Source organism: Ruditapes philippinarum, unplaced genomic scaffold (genome assembly GCF_026571515.1).
Source record: "Ruditapes philippinarum isolate M1 unplaced genomic scaffold, ASM2657151v2 ctg5175_1_1_1_1, whole genome shotgun sequence".
Classification (NCBI taxonomy): Eukaryota; Metazoa; Mollusca; class Bivalvia; order Venerida; family Veneridae; genus Ruditapes; species Ruditapes philippinarum.
Genome location: NW_026864264.1, coordinates 56350 through 76961, shown reverse-complemented (window position 1 = coordinate 76961; position 20612 = coordinate 56350). Strand labels below are relative to the sequence as shown.

At 32.5% G+C, this 20612-nt stretch overlaps 1 protein-coding gene across 1 annotated transcript in view; it reads right to left on the bottom strand.

Annotated features, from left to right (window-relative positions):
* Nucleotides 1–5033: 5033 nt before the first annotated feature.
* LOC132725018 (uncharacterized) overlaps nt 5034–20612 on the bottom strand; it is a 35423-nt gene continuing 19844 nt past the window's right edge. Inside the window, exons 9-16 of the mRNA XM_060710009.1 lie at nt 19232–19455; nt 18813–18851; nt 17697–17810; nt 12908–14091; nt 11265–11382; nt 9720–9770; nt 7469–7659; nt 5034–6035 (exon numbers count right to left, since the gene is read on the bottom strand). Of these exons, the coding sequence (XP_060565992.1) occupies nt 5805–6035; nt 7469–7659; nt 9720–9770; nt 11265–11382; nt 12908–14091; nt 17697–17810; nt 18813–18851; nt 19232–19455 (2152 nt within the window). The 3' untranslated portion in view covers nt 5034–5804. The remainder of the gene's footprint in view (nt 6036–7468; nt 7660–9719; nt 9771–11264; nt 11383–12907; nt 14092–17696; nt 17811–18812; nt 18852–19231; nt 19456–20612) is intronic.

Sequence of the window (20612 nt, the reverse complement as noted above, 5' to 3'; positions counted from 1 at the left end):
ATATATACTTGTCGAATAAACATGACGGTTTTGGATGCTTTTTGCAAGTTCATTTCAATGTTCTTTTGACGACAATTGATGGACTATTTGTAGCGGAGGTCAGAAACAATATAACGTTCGGAAGAAGAAACGGCTGTCAAGCACCATGTGAGCTAAGCTATAACCTAGAATGGCACCCATTGAGAGGTTTTCCGCAAATTGAAAGTCGAAGTACATGTATTGTTTATGCTGAAACTTATTTAAACTCACCAACTTCCAGTACCGTCCTTGAACAGGTTCAATCAAACCGCGCCTGCAACATTTTACAATTTTGCCGTTTTGGGCTTTCTTTAGGGAATCTAGTTTTCACTATTTCCTTGTCACTTCCGTGTTATTTGTGCCATGTGGTGGCTGCTAAAAGTCTCCCCGTACATTTATCCTATGTTGTTATATTTTCGATCCTTGAAGATCGTTCAGCATGACATTATTGTTGGGTATATATATAAGATGGTATTTTTAGTTTCTTGTATTTGGCCTTTTTTTCAATTTGGGTGGATCCAGTATTCCTACTTGAATACTGTATAATCTACTATAGGATATGTTGCCTGTTTTTTTAAATTTGTCTTTTGACGTCGTCTTGTCTGTGTTATGCAGGCATCATAACCTCAGATGTCCTTTCAAAATTCCATTTTATTTAGTTTCCGTCCATTGTTTTCTGTTTAGGGCACAAGCATTCTTTTACTTTGGGACAATACGCCGCTTTTCATGGAATAACACTACTGTGTCACATTGAATGGTCCATGATGACCGCCATATGAACACATCTGCGGATGTTTCTTAATTCAAAATTCACCATTTTTGTGTTTAAATGTTGAATTCTGCTTAAGCCGGCGCTAGGGGGCGTGGACGGTGACTTGCACTTTCCAGTACCGTCCATGAACAGGCTCAATCAAACCGAGCCTGCAACATTTTACAATTTAAGTTTGCCGTGATGGGCTTTCTTTAGGGATTTTGTATTTCTCTATTTCTTAAATTTCAGAGATGCCAGTAAAAGAGAAGATAATGTAAATAATGTTCTTAAAAGCATTTTAAAGGGAGAACATGCTATAACAGTAACGTAAATAATGTTTAAAGTTTACCTTGAATATTGAAACCCTTCCTGCTAAAAATTTGAAAACGATTTCACACATAACCTTTAATCTTTTAATCATCACTGTTATTAATTCAATGACAATTCTTTTAATTACTAAACATAACCATACACTCACACACAGCGCGCACACACACGTACACGCACGTTCGCACACATACACAACAATTATATCGTGCTGAACGATCTTAAAGAATAAAAAATATAACATCTTTGATTATATGTACGTGGCGACATTTACGGCCTCCAAACAACACAAATAACACTGATGAGGCAATAAAAGAGAAAACAGCAGAATTTCCAATACACGTCTAAAACAACAAAATTGAAAATGTTGCTGACTCGGTTTGACTGAGCCTGTTCATGAGCGGTACTGGAACATGCAAGTAACCTCCACTTCAGTGCCATTTCATGAAAAACGGCAATTGGCGGAACTAAATATAATGGAATTTTGAAAGCTTTCATATCACAGATAACACGTCAACAGACAAATTTTAAAAGCAGGTCGCATATCCTAGAGGTGATTCAACAATATTCGATTAAGAATATTGGAACCACCCATTTAGAAAAAAAAGTTTTTAATACAACAACCAAACGTAATGATTAATATGCTTTGCTATTAGATGCATATCAATTGACTAAAGTTTTTTTTAGCAATCTTGGTCACATTATAAGAGCGATAGTGAATTTGTAATAATATCTCTACAAAATATTGAAATATCTCAATAAAAAAGCTCTTATAATAAATAATAATAATTTTGAGACTAAAATAATTAAATCATATAAATTAAATTAAACTAAATAAATAAATAAATAAAATTAAATAAAAGGCAACATTTCCGAACTTTTATATTCATTACTATCTAATAAACAACTGGTTATACTTGGCTCAAAATAGTTTTAAAGTGCCCTTTTGGAGAAACAAAGATAGCAATAGCTAAGGAGTGACAAGGTTGTGATAATATTTAACGAACGTGATTTCTTAATATGTATAAACATTCCTTCGGAGATTCATTACAAAGTAATTTGTAAAATAAGGCTCACTATGGCAATTTTCCTTACAATATTCTTTTTTAGGTACTTGAGGGCCATAATTCAAAATCCTCTAAACAGATTTTAATGGCATTTAATTTTATTGATTATTAGACTAATATTTTCGAAGATATGGCTCAAACGGATGGACATAAGCGCTTATATTTGTGGGATATTTTTAAATTATGATATTAGAAGAGATTAAGCTCAACAAAAACAATTTGGTTTTGACTGACGGTCTGACAGAGGGACGATCAGTGAGTCGGTCAACACCATTTCTATATCTCCTTAATTGTTTCTATGTTAATTCCTATTTCTATATTATCTAACTTTTCTATGAGTCGCAGAAAAATTATATGTTATTTACATGTATTATATATGGAAAACTTATTTCCTTGCCTAAATTATACCAACAACAAAGAAACATTTTTAAAAGTCTTTTTTGGTTAACTTTATGTGATCTAATGTATATAACGATTTAAGGATAAAATCTTAACAACCTGAACAATGACATTAATGGCCTTATATAAAATTTCTTTTTCAACAAGAATGGGTACAAAAAATAAGAAGCATGCTTTATTTTTTTTATTTAATGACAGTGCAACCAGAAATAAGCACACATTAATCAGAAATAATCACAAAGAATGATATGTACACAAACACATAATGAATCGTGTTTCAATAATATCATCTAAATACTATTGTGCAGATAAACGTTTTGAATGTCTTAATGACGATATGAAAATATTGAAAATCTAGAGCTTCACAGGAGTGGAAAATATTCCCTCCATCTTCGTATCACATATTTTATGTATGTCTATTTATCCGAGCACTTTATATTAGTTTAATAAAAATCACTTAATAAGTATTGAACCGATTCTTCGGACACAAAATTGACATTTGACCTTCAAAGATTACTTTGACCTGAAGATGGCCCAATAGGGCATGTATTCCGTACATAACTTTGTCGAGTTAAACATTTAAGCAGAGTTTTAAGAAGATTTTTCAGTGGTAAAGGGTTTATTATGCGGACACGAAATGATCTGACATTTATACATGTGTGACAGTGATATTGAGGTAGCACAAAAGGCACCATGTGTTCTGCACATCTCCTTGTTGTGATGAACATTTGAGTCAAGATAGGAAGAAAACCAATGGATAAAGGATCTTTAGAGCTGTCATAGAATGGCCTGACTTTTGACCTTCAACCTTGCACAGATGCTGCATGGATCCTTGTCATCACCTGGCTAATTTAAGGATTTGTAATTTAAAGAAAATCCTTCAAAAGGCATTGCATATATTGCGAATACGAAATTTGTCTAATATTTAACCTTCAAGTGTGATATTGCCCTTGAAATGGCACAGAGGCAGTGTTGGTTCTGCATACCATCTTACTTATTTGAACAGTAGAATCATGATTGAAGAAAACCCTTAATGGACAAAAGTCTGAAATTTTACCATTAAAAAGTTGACCTTGAATTGGCCACAATGATAGCATGAATTTTGCTCAAGGCATTAGTAAATAAGTAAATACTTGCGCAAGCAATGAAGAAAATCTAATGAGTGTATTCAGTTTTATTGAGCAGAAACATAAAACTTTGACAATAGATTTAACTTCACTTGAGACGGCACACGGGTGACATGATTTCTGCATATTTCCTTCTTTTGTGGAATATCTGAGTCATCTATGAAAAAAGTCCTAAAAAAGAGCAGACATGGTGGAGACACTAACCGAGGGAATGCGTAACGGACAGACGTAACAAAGTGATTCAGGGGGAAGTATTGGTATTTGACTTACTACATGTATACGTTGATTGTTTCAAATATTGCTTTAGGTATAATCTAGAATATCGTTTCTAACAAAGTATAAATTTATTTGCTGAGATGGCGTTTTGTCTTAATGATAATTATTCAATAATTACACAGAAGGGATGATTACAGACCATAGACGAATTTTGATTGAAATTTACATCAAAATAATCTTCAATGAAATCGTTGCAAACTAGCAAGCTAAACAAAGTTCGTTATGTTAATAACAAAGCAATAAAAGATCAAAGTAAAAACCGGGTGTCAAGTCATATATATACAGTATATGCAGATAGTTAACAAACGTAAAAATTCATCAGATCATTTGTAATGTCATTTTACATATTTAATCAGTGAAAATAAGAACAATTATATTTTTCTATAGCAAGGCAAAGAAGTTGAAAGTTGACGTAAAAAGCTTATAATTTTATTCAAGTTTTGCTTGTATAAAACTGTTAAACATTTCACAATTGACCATCAATACATATAGAATTATAAACTTAATATTCTCGTCCATGTTTATTGAATTATAGCATTTCCACTGAAATAAAATATGTAAAATATTTTTTTAAACAAATGGTGTCTAATTTAAATCTGCAAAAAACTTCAAGCAAATAAAGGTCTCCAGAATTTCATTACTTGTTTTATTTTACATGAATTGTATATTTCAGCCTTTATCAATGTTTAAACACACACTTTTGTCAAACTTTGGTCTTCTACAAATAAGCCACTTTGTTATAAAATAAGACCATTTTTATTCAACGCAGTAGCACGTATTTAGTGTTACATGCAATTATGTTAGGTCAATATATATTTAAGACTACTTTAAGATCAATATACAAGCATACAAAGCCAATTTACAAGAAAAAAGTTAACTTGAAAGAAGGATCTAGTCTAATTCGAAATACCATCATTCTAAAAAAAAACAAAGCAAAGTCTGTGATATGATTTTATATGTGAAATTTGACACATGGTCCATTATTTTATTTACCTGTTATCTAGTAATGATTTTAAATAAAACGGATTTCATACATGCTTATTTTGTTAAAATTACAGTGACAAAATTAACATTTACTATCACAGATACATAGCCGTAAAAAACATCAAACACAAACAATAACAACAACAATATCACTAACAAAGACAAATTTCCTTGTGGATCTACCAATTTGAATAAAAAAATTGTTAGACATCATGTGTGTATTAAATCAGCTAATTGACCGGCAGACCTGGTCAAAAACTCTTTCCAAGCGATGCCAATAAGGATTTTATGCTGTCGTCAGACTATTTCTTGATGAAAAATTACTTAAATATTTACATTATCATATACATGTTAAACCTGTGAAAGCCATGACCAAATTGAAGAAATGTAATATATAAAATAGTAGTTTTTTATATGTAAATTGCTTCAAATAAGCAATCAGGAAATGGATAAATGTATCTGATGAATATGGCACGTTTTTATCAAATTTTACATGAAGTTGTAGAAATATATTTCATAGACTTTTTTTCTACAAAAACCGCAATGAATATATATCTAGATTTTTTGATGATTAGACTATAAGATGTTTTGAAAAATATATAAAAAAACGGATTAAAGCCCATGAATTCGGCGTTACATTCTTTCATATTTTTACTTTTTGCCAACAATTTGATAAAAATCGTTTGTTACCTATTTGCGTATAAAAACGTGGTATGTAAACTTTATTACTAATACGCAGTTTGACAAGGCCCATTTTAAATTTATTTCGTTTGGCTTCCCCTTTTTATTTTATGAATGAATATTCATACGAAAAAAGAAAATAAATAAAAAAGTGAAAACCAAACGGATGACAATTTAACACAGTTTCCCTTTGATGCAATCAGAAAGCCGTTGAAATCCTTCACGTAGGTTGGAGAAAAGGATGCATGCGTCCCTGACAAGAGAAGATATGTCCATGATGAAGATCGTACCAAAGACTAGAGCAAACAAACCAATTCCAACATAACCAATGTTTGCAGCACTCTGACGTTCATCGCTAGCGCTCTCTTTCTGCGCCGATGCTGTCTGCAAAGCGTTTGGGTCGACCTGAAAAGTCAGTAGGTTAAGCAAAGGACATGAAATCAAGTATTAAAGTATTAAAAACTGTGGTGAAATTGTCTTCCTTAATCTTAAATCTACTTTGAGCGAATTTATTCTTTATTAATGTTTCCAAGATATCTATAACGTTCAACAAGTTAATCATTGTACAGTTACATACAAATGATGGTATGGATTGTGTGGAAAACGAACGAAAATGTTTTAAGTGGCGGGGAGAAAAGCAAATTTTAAAGTTGGAAACACCAAAAATGCTATGTTTGTTAGTCATATTGATCTCTCAAACTGCCAAAATGAAGAAATAATGTGACACAAACAGGTCGGCATAACAAACTCCTACTTTACTTTTCATAAAGCAATATATTGAAAATTCAACTATTCCAAACGGGTGAAGGCACCGTTACAAAAGCAATACTATTTATTTAAAGTTGCATTTGCAATCAACAAAAAATGATTTTATATAATCCGAAAATATTAGTCTCGATCTTAACCACGTCTTTTACATGACAAATGGTTATTAAGAGATTAATACACGGCAGGAGAGGGCCGGAAGGTGATAATCGGCCCGCAACATGAATAATGGACCCGAGGGCTTTAGCCCGAGGGCCATTATTCATTCAGGGCCGATTATCACCTTCTGGCCCTACTCTGACGTGTATTAATGTCTTTAATACACTTGGTAAATCTAATAGATCTGGTAGCATTTAAAAAAACACAAAAAACCCCAAAAAACAACAACAACAACAAATAGGATCTACTTTGAAGTTTTTTCGTTGAAATTCTTGTCTACTGTACTCTTCTACTGTTCTGTACAGAGATGTTTACTGTTTGTGTGTTCAAAGCAGTAGAATCTAGAAGCAAGTTTTTTTTCATTTTTTTTTCGGAATGAATTAGTCGTATTATTTCTTCAAATTTCATTAGTAACAAATATGTGTTTGTACTAAATACGCTTAAGCTCTCACAATAAAAATAAAGCGATTCGTGCTGACAACCTACTTTCACTTTCACAGTTAACTGTTTGATGACGTAAAATATGACGTCTGCATGTTCTGCGGGCTGATAACTAGTTCTCGGCCCCGGGCCGCAAACTCATAATAGGTCACGTGACACTCATAATCAGTTGAAATTTTAGGCAATTTTGTTACTATATATAGTATCAAGTGTATTAAATATTTGAATATGCTGTCTCTATAACTCTATTATCCCTCATCAACACCTTCATCAACACTGCTCATAAGACATTTTCATAATAGAAATAATTTAAATGTAATTACAACAAAATCAACAATGCAATACACGGTTGCTTAAATGCTAAATCGTCTATATGCTACAGTCATTTCTGTATCTGAGATGGTTACTAAGATAAACTGAAAAAAATGAATGAAAAGTGAGCAGTTCCGGATGAGGCAGAAACAGTGACGTACCTTTAGTTCACTTTGTATTTGCTGAATATCTTCCTGCTGGGCTTCAACAAGTTCATCGTGTGTCAGGTTTTTCTGAGACTCGTACTTCTCTACCCAGGCACAGCTGCAAGTGCATACGGTCCAGCACTGATCCTTAGGTTTTTTGATTTCCAGACACAATGGTTCTGTTGGTGCAGTAACTATTACAGGTTCTTTCAGCACATATGAAAATAAAAGACAATTGATCAACTCGCTATAAAATACAAAATAGAATAACTGTTTTAAGTATTCACAAATATTAGAATACGTTTTGTTCATTCAACAGCAAACAGACACATTCTTCAACTTTATATTCGGAAAGAAAGAATATGAAATTATGTTCATTGCGTTTAAAGGAACACAAGAAATAGCTTAAACATTGCTTAATCCTAACACGAACGTCTTGACAACTTAACTAAACAATAATAAAATTAGATAAGAATTTGTAACAGAGTTACCAACGTCCCCCGCCTCGGGGAAGTTTTATATGAAGCATAAAATTGTGCTATTTCAAAAGATTTTGGTATGGATCTCAGAACTTTTAGTCCAAAATTATGATCAATGCTAGATCTGCAAATGCAACAATAAATTTATTAAAGAAATAAAATGAAACACATAATTTAAAAATCTATAATGTTAACATTTGATCTCTAAGTGTGACCTTGACCATGGAAGTAAGGGTGCAGGTGTTGTGCATGACATATTGTCTTATAATTGTAACAATTTGTATTTTCAAAATCCATTAAACTATAAAGAAGTAATAGATGATGTTCGGACACAAAACATACCCGTTAACCGACTATGTTAATCTTTGACCTTTAAATGTGACCTTGGAGATAGGGACCCATGTTTCGCGCCTGAAATATCGTCTTATTATTGTGAATTTTTGTGCATTGTATTTTTAAATCCCTTGATCTATGAAACAGTTATTGACTGGACACAAAATATACCCTATTACAGACTATGTAAATCTTTGACCTCTAAGCGTGACCTTGACCTTGGAGTTAGGGATGCAGGTGTTGTACTTGACATATTGCCTTATTATTGTGACTATTTGTGCCAAATTATTTTAAAATCCCTTGAACTATGAAGAAGCTGTAGATCGACACAATATATACCCTACAACAGACAATGATAATTTTTGACCTCTAAGTGAGACCTTGACCTTGGAGGTAGGGATGCAGGTGTTGCTCATGACACATTGTCTTACTATAGTGACTATTTGTGCCAAGTATTTTCAAAATCCATTGATAGATGAAAAAATTATGAACCGGACACAAAATATACCCTATACAGACTTGTTAATCTTTGACCTCCAAGTGTGACCTTGACCTTGGAGGTAGGTGACCGATTGTTGCGCATGACATCGTCTCGTTGTGAACAATTGTGGCAAATATTTACAAAATCCTTTCAAAGATAAGAAAATTATATACCGACACGACATATACCCTCAAATAGGCAATTTTGACCCTGAATGAGCAAGTGCGACCTTGAACCTAGAGGTAGGGGTCTGGTTGTTGCGCATGACACATTGCCTTATCATAACAAACATTTGTGCCAAGTTATTTCAAAATCATTTGATAACTGACAAAGTTATGGACCGGACACGAAAGTGTGATGGACGGACGTTCGGACGTCCGGCCGGCCGGAATGGAATAAAGGGCAATTTCTTTTGTTATTTTCTATTGTTTAATAGAGGGCTAAAGGCCCCTTATTCTATTGTTACGGAATGAACTCTATTGTTCTCTTCTGGTTTGTTTACAGTTAGATGGCCACCTATCCCATTCGGTAATGCAGACATTCGGACAGACGGACGGAACCTATTTCTATATCTTTTTTTCTTCTAAAAGGCGGGGGACAAGAATGATAACGGGAAAATATGTTGAAACATTTAATTCTTCTATTCAAAGCTCGTGAGACTCATAAAAGTCCCGGACATCAGTGCAGCAAACTTTGTAGATGTGCATCTGAATATGCAGCAGACAAAGTTATTGACACACCATCCATTTATAAATCAGGTTGTTTCTATTCAAAGCTCTAGTGATCTCGAAAGGGACCATTTGATATAATATATCGCTATTAATTGCAGTAAATTTTCCATTGATACAGACGCTACACCTCAAATTTGAAGTTTACATTGGCAGTTAGTTTCAGAAAGAGCAAAAGAGCATTGTTCTCACAAACAAATAGCTTTCTCTCAGCGTTTACTGTTAGTAAGTTTAAAAACCTTTACCATTTAATTCTTCAACACAGTCATCGCCAAATCCTCCATCGAGATCGTAATCTGTGAAAGAAATATTTTTGTCCAATTAAAGCATCTGTATATATTATAAATCACGAACAAGAATAATTTCATGTGGTATGTACAAATTGCACAATTTAATCATGCATTATCAACTTCATAGATTTAACAAAAAGGAGTCGAAACACTTACGTTTCGTCACAGGAATGATAAAATGGTTAAACTTATAATTACATGACTTAAAGATAAGAGCATCTCCTTCAAGTATAGATATATTTTTCCATTAGTTTACAGTTATATACAATTAATGACTTTTTATAATATTTACATGTTACAGTTACAACACATGTCTTACAAAACAGTAAGACTAGTATGGAAGACAAAGTCTTATAAAAATTCTTCTCTAAATACTTCGGGATCATTAAAGCTACATTCCTCCAGATGAGTCAAAATATTTAATATTCTTTTTCAATTAAATCAAACTTGAGAAAAATGTACTAAGATGCAATTTTCAAGATTCAAGTAATATTTCATATTATGTGCGATTATTGACTGATTTTCAGTATTTAATACTATATTTCTACTGCGTTACTAACGCAGTAAAGGCTATCCATGCATATTTTGACTACTTTGTGGTTATTAACATTGTTTTGAAGTGCCATTGATAATGTGTTAATTGCTTCTTTTTTTGCCGCCTTGCTGCTCGGCATTATTTTTCCTAAATGGGCCAGTGAATGACGCACGTGGAAATTACTTAGACAACTAACAGTTACGTTCAAGATGACTGCTGAATAATTAATGTCATATGCAAAAAAGTAGGTTTACAGTACCGATATGAAGACAGCAGACATTTAAAAAACAATGAAAACTACACAATTTGTCATCATCTAGGGCTGCATCTCCAGATAGAGTTATAAAAACTATCAGATAAAAAAGCAAATACTTGAACCATCAACAATCAGAGTCTTGCATGGGAGATAGATGTGTGACTTGACAACAGATTCATTATCGCATAATGTCGATCAGCAACCAAGTATTTACCTCTTACTCAACATGTTTCGATAGCCTGTGTCACAACAGCAAGTGTCGAATGGCCGGTTATTGTGATGTAAAAAATCATGCCCTAGTGTTGCGCTTTTTTTCCGGGCGTTTCTTGCCACAAGTATTACTCATTTTTATAAGACTTAAGAGTGATATTCTTAAACTGAAGAGGGTACATACTTTTGAACCACTCTCAAAAACTCAGACAAACAGAATTTGCTATAATAGTAACTTCTCAATTATTGTGTCTTGTTGACTACTAAGGAATCAAACCGAAAAAAGTGTCGGTATACAACAAAACAACTTTCAAGAAACACTAGTAGGTAATAGTATGTAAACAATTCATTAGAGTAATAACAAACCGACCGGGCTTTTTCTGCATACGTTATTTATTTATTTATTTCAGTATTTATTTTATAAAAGACTGCTACGTAACTATATTTTCCTACATATGTCTTGATTTATTATGTCGCTTTCCCTACCCAGATAACTTACCTTCTCTATAGACGCCATAAGGACCAAAACATGTGTCTTCATCTTTCAGTCCATCGCAATCATTGTCTATACCGTCACCTACAGATTCTTGTATTGATATGCTGCAAACGTCTCGATCCTAGACAAACAAAACATCATACTATTTCGGTATACTATTCAGTAAAACTTAACCAAGAAATTGTCTAAAACCGCCCAAAAAAAATACCCATTTCATATATATATGCTTAACCCGTGCTATTTTAAAATAAGAAGGCATAATAATGTGGCATAAGATAAGAATCTCAAACTTTCATTTGTTGATACCATTTTCATATTATTCTTATTCAAATTATAAGATTTAATCTTACAGTGCGTAGGCAAATGAGCAGCATGTTTTCTAAGCAACAAAATGGCCGACACTAGCCACTTATAATGACACTTTTTTAAAAGAATGAAGAATAAAATGACATTTTTATTGGAATCACTTTTTTTTTCTTACTTAGTATTATCAGCTTTGGTATGAATATTTTAATGTAATAACATACATTATATTTTGTATTAAGACATTATTCATTTTTAGTATATTATTCATTATCAAAATTTATCAATGTGATGCATATCCAAGAGCAGTTATTATAATATAATTTCATAGGGAAAGCAGCTTGTACGTATGAAGATGATGAAATATAATAAATTCTAACATTCTACGATACCACTTATTATATAACTCGGAACATGGGTACATTTTGATAATTTGCAGTTTTGACTTGTTTAAAATCAGATCTTTATGCGAACTATTCTGCAGTATGGCATGAAGTTTAAGTTCTTGTAGATATGCGTCATTACTTCTTTAATTTCCCATCCTAACCCCAACACACACGACACAGGCTCTTCGCGAAACATGCACACGGCAGGTGAGGTCATGTTGTCCTAAGTACCAGTTTGACGACCTGTCGTGACTAACTCAGGAATATGGGCAATTTTAAGAACAAAAATGCTTTCAATAAAGATGTCGTCGCATCCAGTGTCTCTAGAACAGAGATTCTATTTGAAAGACCCTGTCGCATCCTAGTACTAGCAAGGCACGATGAGATGGTATACAAAGGCAGCAAGTTATATTGCCGCTGATAAGTGTACAAACACCGGACCAGCAAAATGTAACCATAAAATTATAATGTTTCCTTTATATTTATATAAATCATTTAAGAGTTTATTTTGATATCAGCAATAAACACAACTTTGAATGAATACATTTTCTTGTGTACTTTCGTTACGAGAAATAAACTGCACATTTACAAAGCATCTCATAAAAAAATAATAAAAGATATTGCTCCAATTAATGTGTCATCATATTCTTCTTCAAGAAGCAGGTGTCATAGTAATAAGCATGTTGACATACAAACTATCATAATAGAACACGAATAAGCATGTTAGAATATCAAACAGTATAAAAAACGAATTGGCCGATTTCCCTTCCATAATTATGAAAACTTCTGATAAGTGTTAACTGACGAAGGTGAAAGTAATGCTATATTTCTAACAGCTTATGGTAAAATCCAGTTTTATCACCAGGGCAGTTTTTTTAATATATCGTTGAACAAATTTATCCCGGATACATCATAAGCAATAAAAGGATGTATTTCTTTTGTTTACAATTCACTTACCATTTGTAAAAATGCAGCTTTACTGTTGCCTGGAACCGAAAACCACTTTTCTGTACCAGATTTTACAATCGTCATCTCAAATCTATCGCTTCCAAGCATCTGTTGCCTATAAAAAGGTTGATTGTCGTCTGCAAACTTTGATGTTATGGCGGAATTGAGATTCCCGTCAACATAAAATGTTTTAATCTCTGTCACATCAAAGCTATGTAGGCTGCTCATAATTTTGTTTGGAACTGACGTAATCATCGTGTCATGAAAATTTTGTGTCGGAGGTAACAAGGTGTATGATGATTTACTCTCGTCTGTAGGGTCGTATAGATACAACGCCACAGCTATATTTTCGGATGCCTTGATTCGATAAGAAACTGAAACGTCTATTTCCTGCTCAATCTTATCCCCTCTGCTATATATGGCATGAACAGCATCAAATCCACCAGATATATTTACTATTGTGTTGTCGGCATTAGATACAATTATGAGTCTTCCGTCAAATGGTCGGTTGATGACATCGACCTCAAATGCAGGAATAGTATATTCAGTTGACCAAGTGTTTGTTGGCATTAGCTGAGTGAAATGGTTACCTAATGTTTTAGTTGAAAACAAATCTGCACAAAATACAGCAGATGGCTTATCAAAAAGTATTGAAATTCCGGTAAGGTCGTTTTTACTTTCCGATGTAAGAGTTCTTTTTGGATTTTTGTTCTCAATTTTTGCATCATCAATATGAGATTCATTTGATGTAGAAGCTAAGTTGATGGAATAATATACCTTAAGGTTTACGATGTCATGTTCGGACACAAAATAACACTTCTTTTTTTCCTTGTTATTTTCAACTGGCATAAAGTGAGTGTCAAACGTGTCCACAGGATATATTCGAGCACTTACAAATTCTTCGGCAACCTTTATTACAACGACAACGGAAACATCGTCATCAGACGTTATTTCATAAACATACTTCAATCGCTTTTGGTCTGTACAGTCATAATATATTTCTCCGTTATCATTTCGCGTCCCGAGACGAACATATTCTGGTTGGGATCGCACTGTAGGAATTTCGTCAAGTTCAGTGAAAGCGACGTTTGTTTGTTGATTAAGTGGTGACACAATTATTGAACAAGCTTTAACTTCCCGTCCAACTGTAGGAATTTTGAATAGAAATTTATGTCCATAGCTATCGGCGAAACCTGTAATTTTTCGTAAAAATATAACTAGTTAACATCAGAGTATATATTCACTGTTTTTTCTTCAAGACATATAATAACCATATTTTCTGAGTATATTTCCTATTTCCTTTTCCCCTAAGAATAAATCGATTTTCTGGAAAACACCAATTTAAACAAAAAAGACGCGTGCTATGACGTGACGTCACGCCAAATTTTTTGTAATTTTTCTGAGAAAACGTTGGGTAGCTCGCAAATAAAAATCAAATTAGTGTATTTTACATCTACATATACATCATTTTTTACCGTGTTTACATGTTAAAGAATACTTCAAGTTAAACGTGTCAATGTGCAAAGAAAAGTGTCGGAGCAAAAATAACCGAAAAAGTAGACAAGCTGAAACATTTCGATTTCTGTCGTATTGAATGGTGAACATCCTATATAAAAGTGATTTATAAGTTATTTAATAAAACGGAATCCGATATGTACATTTTAGCTGGTGAATATGATGTGATATGTACTGGAAAATAAAATCAACTCGGCCAATATAAATTTCTTTCAGTACATACCACATCATATTCACCAGCTAAACCGTTCATATTTGTATAATATTCTCTCTTTCTCTCCAGTTTAAAGCTGCGATGACACCAATTATTTTACAAGGAAAATACTATTTGAGAAATATAAACTAAGATTTTTTATGAAAAAAAAAAAGGTTGAAGATTCAAGTAATAATTTGTATATTATTTGAGGCTGCTGTCAGATTTTGCAGTATTTATCACCATATTTCTACTGCATGACTAACGCTGTAAGGACATTTTTTAGCATATTTTGACTTGGTTTTGGTACTCTACGTGGATTGTTAGTGACATTTGCAATGTGTAAATTACTTTTTTTGCTAAATTCAGAAAATTTTAGTCTTTAAAGAAAATTTTAAAATTTTCATAAAACATAAACATTATCAGGAGGAATGCGGCTTTAGTTAAGTATGTTACATATTTCATGTCGGTGCTTCTATTATAGAGTTGTTAATACATAATTATTGTCGGATAGTATCAAGCCATGGGTAAATTGGCAATTAAAAACCGTTTCCCGTCATTAATCGTGGTCACATAAAACTACCTCTATCTATCTTTATTAGCGCTAATGGTATTACAATTGCTGATGCTAATGCTGCTATAACTGCTACTACAACTGATATACAACTGCTACTGTAACTTCTTCAACTTCTACTGCTGCTGATGACGTAAAAATTAGAATGGTAATGATAACAATTTAACAATTAGTTAAAAATTCTGTATGTTGTAATTGAGGTTGTATACCACACTTGAGTGAAATTATATATAGATATAATTATGCTTATAAAACAATTTTCGAACATCAAAAACTATGTTAAATATGTGCTGCAAATATTTGTACATATTATACGTAATCCTTAAAATATATGCATTCATTTCTTATTAAAACATTTGACTAAAACTTTATAGAAAATTAATTTTTATTACCTTTATTTATTTACATGAAATGTTAAATTCGGTAATATCTTTATAAATAATGCTTTTGGAACTTACAAAATTGATAAATCTTAATTTGAGCATCATATTTATGATATAAATCCACAAAAATTGTTACAAAATGTTTAAGGTTCTATTTTCTCACATAAACCAAACAAGCTTTTTAAAATGCAATATTAGTGGCAAATTCGAAGGGCCAAGAGACTGCCCGCACAGAGAGCGATATGATAACACAAACTTGTATTTTTAAAAGTGCTGGTTTTGCTTGAAAACTCTGGCCGAAAGAACTAAAAAAAATGCGTAATTGGAATGTCTGCTCTTCATTTTGCAGGTAAACGGTTCCAATTCCAATTATTTAAGAAGTTCATCAGGAATCAGTTCGTGCTGGTTTCCTCTTATATATCAAATCATGATAAATGAACATTCGGGACAACATGCTAATCAATTCTCATACGAAGTTTCTTAGCAGATACACACTTGTTGGACAGATACGATCATATTAACGAAATATTAATTGTTTCAAATACACTTAGTACAATTTGATAAAAGTAATAATATTTTACATAACTCAATTTGATAAATTGATAAAATAAAGTCAATATCAACTTCCGGCAGGTGTCCCATTTTACGACTTGGAATTCTTGTTAAGTAGTATCCTTTTACCGAAATTTAATTCTAAGTGAATTTATGTTTGCCTATGAATGATGACATTCATTTTAGATATCAATTAAGAATGTAACGTCCGTATTAAAAAAATAAAAAATAATGTCAGCGAATTGCTTAAAGTGTGACTTAGTGTGTGGCTCTAGAAAAGTTATTATGCAGTCACCTGGACGAATTTTTCAATATTATATATCGTATAATATTATATTTATTCTATCAAACAGCTCATTTTGAAACCTTTTAATATTCATTCATATTTAGCAAATATAAGCAAATAAAAAAGTTTTAGTTTCAATTCGTTTATTTAATTGGCTTCTTTATTGAATTGATATATTCGACGCTTTAAACTTCCATATATATTTATGTATTGGTCCGTGTTAATAATCATAAACTAAAATCACTTCGTAAATTTGTGATGTCATAGTTTGTGTTTCTTATACACGGGGGAGAATCACGTCGTTCGTTACCCAAACAAACAAGATGGCGGATGCAGCCAAAAAGTAGTATTTTCCCTTTTTTCTCTGAAATTCGTGATGTTCTAATGTAAAGGTACATATAATAACCTTCTCCACAATTTTCCTGGCACACAGGATTTTATTTCATGATACTTCTTCTGAAATGCGCGTCACCAGATTCGAAGCGAGAGAATTTTCCACCGGTTTGATCGTGGTAACGTACGGCTTCTTCTTTAAAATTCACTGTTTGGTTTACATATATGTACATTAACTGAAACCACTGACTATAAAATAGTCATCTAAGCATTCATGCCCATTCTGTCCAGAATTACTACTGAAAATATTAATATCGGGGCAATTTCCGAAAATGATAAAGTATGGCACACAAAGTATCAATGATAACGTACGGCGCATTTTTTTCTGATTAATTGATTTTCTATATAATAGAAAAGTTATGTTTACCAGACATAAGAGGTTGTGATGAACCAAATAAAGAACAGAAATACAATGTATATATGTATGTGTGTGTGTCTGTGTGTGTGTGTGCGTGTGTGTGTGTGTGTGTGTGTGTGTGTGTGCGTGTGTGTGTGCGTGTATTGGTGTGTGTGTGTGTGTGTGTGTGTGTGTGTGTGTTTTGTTAAGTTCACCTTTAAAAAAAACCCCTGCAGATACTGAGTATGAGATAAAATGTTAATCATTGTATGAAAGTAATCAGTACTATTGCCGACGGCCGATCATGTTTGTCTATTATGTTTTCGGTGCGTATGAATCAGTAAATATAATTATAAGCCTACTCTTTTGCAAATCTAATAGTAAAAATATTAGTGTAATATCGTTTTCATTACATGTTTTTATCATATTCTAGTGCCGTGGTTAATGTGATGAGCCAAACTAATAATGATAATAGAGCTACATGACAATACTGAAAAAAGTACAAGTTAAATAAAATACTAAAAATTAATGAATTTAAGTAAACATTTTTAGGTATTTTACTTACATTTTCCACAAAACTTTGCACAATTGTACATAACGAAATCTGTGAGTGTACTATCGGAGCACATGCTAGAACCATATGCAGAACAATTTGTCCATCTATCCATACACCGCCAGTCTGATAGCAAAAAATATATATCCAGATTAAATTATAGTTTAAACACTACAATGCAGTTTTAAAGGTCGGTGTGCTTATTCTTATATCATAATGCACTCAACTACAAACATGATTGTAAAAGCTCAACGAAGAAGGAAATCATATTGTTTAAATAACAAAATTTCTTATAAAATTTGGTAACTGTTGTTGGCAGTAAACGTTAATATTTTGCGATTCGCGGTTGAACGCTGCTAAATAGCAGTCCGTAAAATGGTAATAATGCTCGTTCAAGCGGTCCTTATATTTTTTGTCGGACCTCTGACTTCATTGTTAATATTATTTTAATTAAAGACGCTCTGACACTTATAGAAATTAAGAAGACAGACATTTATCTAAGGTTTAATATTACACGATATGAAATGAATAGAAAAAATGTTTACAAACCATATGACCACTGTACGTCATAAAAATCGTCTTGTTCAATCTAGCTTTATTTTGGCATGTTCCATCACTTTTTACGTTGGTTGATATATAGTATATTAAGCTTTGTTACATCGTGGACAACATTAATACCCTTTTAATATTGTCGCCGTACTCTTAATGTGTTTAAATATTAAATTGATTCTTTATGCAGATACATTATCCGGCAATCCAAGACAAATATGTTGGAAATAAAAGAGCAACAACAGAAAGTTAAATTTGCCCTTTACGTAAACATGCGGTAGCCAAACTTTCATAGAAATGACCTAGAGATTTTAGATTCAATTAAGCAGGTGCTTTTTATATCCACAATCAAACGAACTTGTGTCGTATTGTACTTCCGCAACATCAATATAAGAGGACTAGATTATTGACAATCTAAAGTACGACAAATTCTAACAGTATTCTGTTGATAAGAAAAAAATACAGTCAACTAACAAAAAATCCACATTTCTGACAGATGATTTCCAGTCATTTGTGTCCCTTATTTGGAGGATATGTTCTTTTTTAATGTCATTTTATTGACATTGACAATACACTCACCTGATTCGTAAACATCACATCCTGCTTTATCAATAAAATCTGTAATTTTAAATGAAAAAAGACAAGTTTATATAAAGCATGTAATCATACACGCAAAATAAATAAATAAAATTGAATTTGATAATATAATTTAAATTAATTGTATCAAATAAGATGCATTTAGGTTTATAATTTTCTAAAACTGTGTTAGGAAATTCACATTTTTTAATAGAATGACTACACTCGGCAATCTGATTAATACCTGGGGGCTAGGCCACCTCGTACAAATCACATAGCCTCGTGTTTCGATGCTCTTTTTAATTACATATATATTTAAAGTTAGCAGAAATCAATATTTATATTCTTATATTAGGCGATTCTAAAGATTTTTATATCCATTTATTTTGGAATATGGAAAAGAAAAAAGATTAACCTCATACCCCAATTAAAGGCTGCGTCGGATGCAACACCCATCAATTTAACCATTTTGAACGGACTAGATACTTCGAAAAAGCTATCTGTTTCAATTCCCGTGCATTTGGTGTCGTCGTATTTGCCAATCCCGAAGCAAAAATAGTTTTTCGAAGCCTCAGTCTTTTGGGTAAACCAGAAAAAAGCCATGTCCGTTTTACAATCCCAATTTGCACTGTCTACAGAATTGAATCTGTTTGTAAAAAAAACATAAGTACGTTTGTAGAAATACAGATCTTTAAATAAACATGTCAACCCGACGCATTGATTGTATGTATGTGACACGGAAAAAAGACGAACATTGCCGACATGAATTAATTAAAACGATAAAAGCGACCAACATCCGTAGAATTCATCGTAAGAAACAAAATATGTTAAATATATTTACACCTCCCTAAGAATGAATAATAAATATCCACACACATATGTGTGCAGTTTTAACAAAAGGCAACAATCAAACGAGGAGAATATGAAATCGAACGATGCTTGAGAGGTCATCAATAGTAAAATACAACAGGACAATTTATATGAATTTGTATAATGTATGTAATAATTGCACACATACATATAGGTTTATTTGAACTTGATGTTTTTTTTTTGTTTTCAGTGAAAGAACTAAGAAGTGCCAACGTAGTCCTTTAAATTAAGGCTATGTCTCATAATGTATTAAACTCTTATATTATAAATACATGGTCACTTGTTCTGAATAAGTTCAACTCATTATTATTTTACCTTTAAACAAAGTTTGATCTATTTTTGAAAATCTATAGTACATATACGAGGATTGTTCAAAAAGTAATAAAACTAGGAGTGTTACGGTGACTGATTTGCGTCATTCGTGTTTTGGCCCCGCGACCCCGCTAAGCAAAAAAGTTGAGAATGACGGGGCGCGGAGCGAAAGCACGCCAATCAGCGAGGGCGTGGTGTGAAGTTAAGGTAGAACACCCCTAATGGGCACTATAAGGAACTGTAAAATTGACAACATAGGACAGTAATATGCCTTAAATGTCACATGTTTGCAAACTTTTAACAAAATTTACCATGTTGTTTAGGAGTTATGGACATTTTTCTGATTTAAAACCTTGCCATTAGAAGGGCTTGAGGAACTCTAAATAATCTATGATATCATCATTATGAAGAGTGTTATCCTATTGCTCATTGTTAAGAAACATTTAATGACATTAAGGTAACACATTAAACAAGCAAAATTATTGTTTATAACGAAATGTTTTTTAATATATATAAAAATATAACCCTACCCCACCAACTTTTAACACCTATTTGACCATTTCCCTATTTAAAAAGCCTGATTAAAAATATCCCTAAAATTTTCCAAATGAGGGGCTGTTT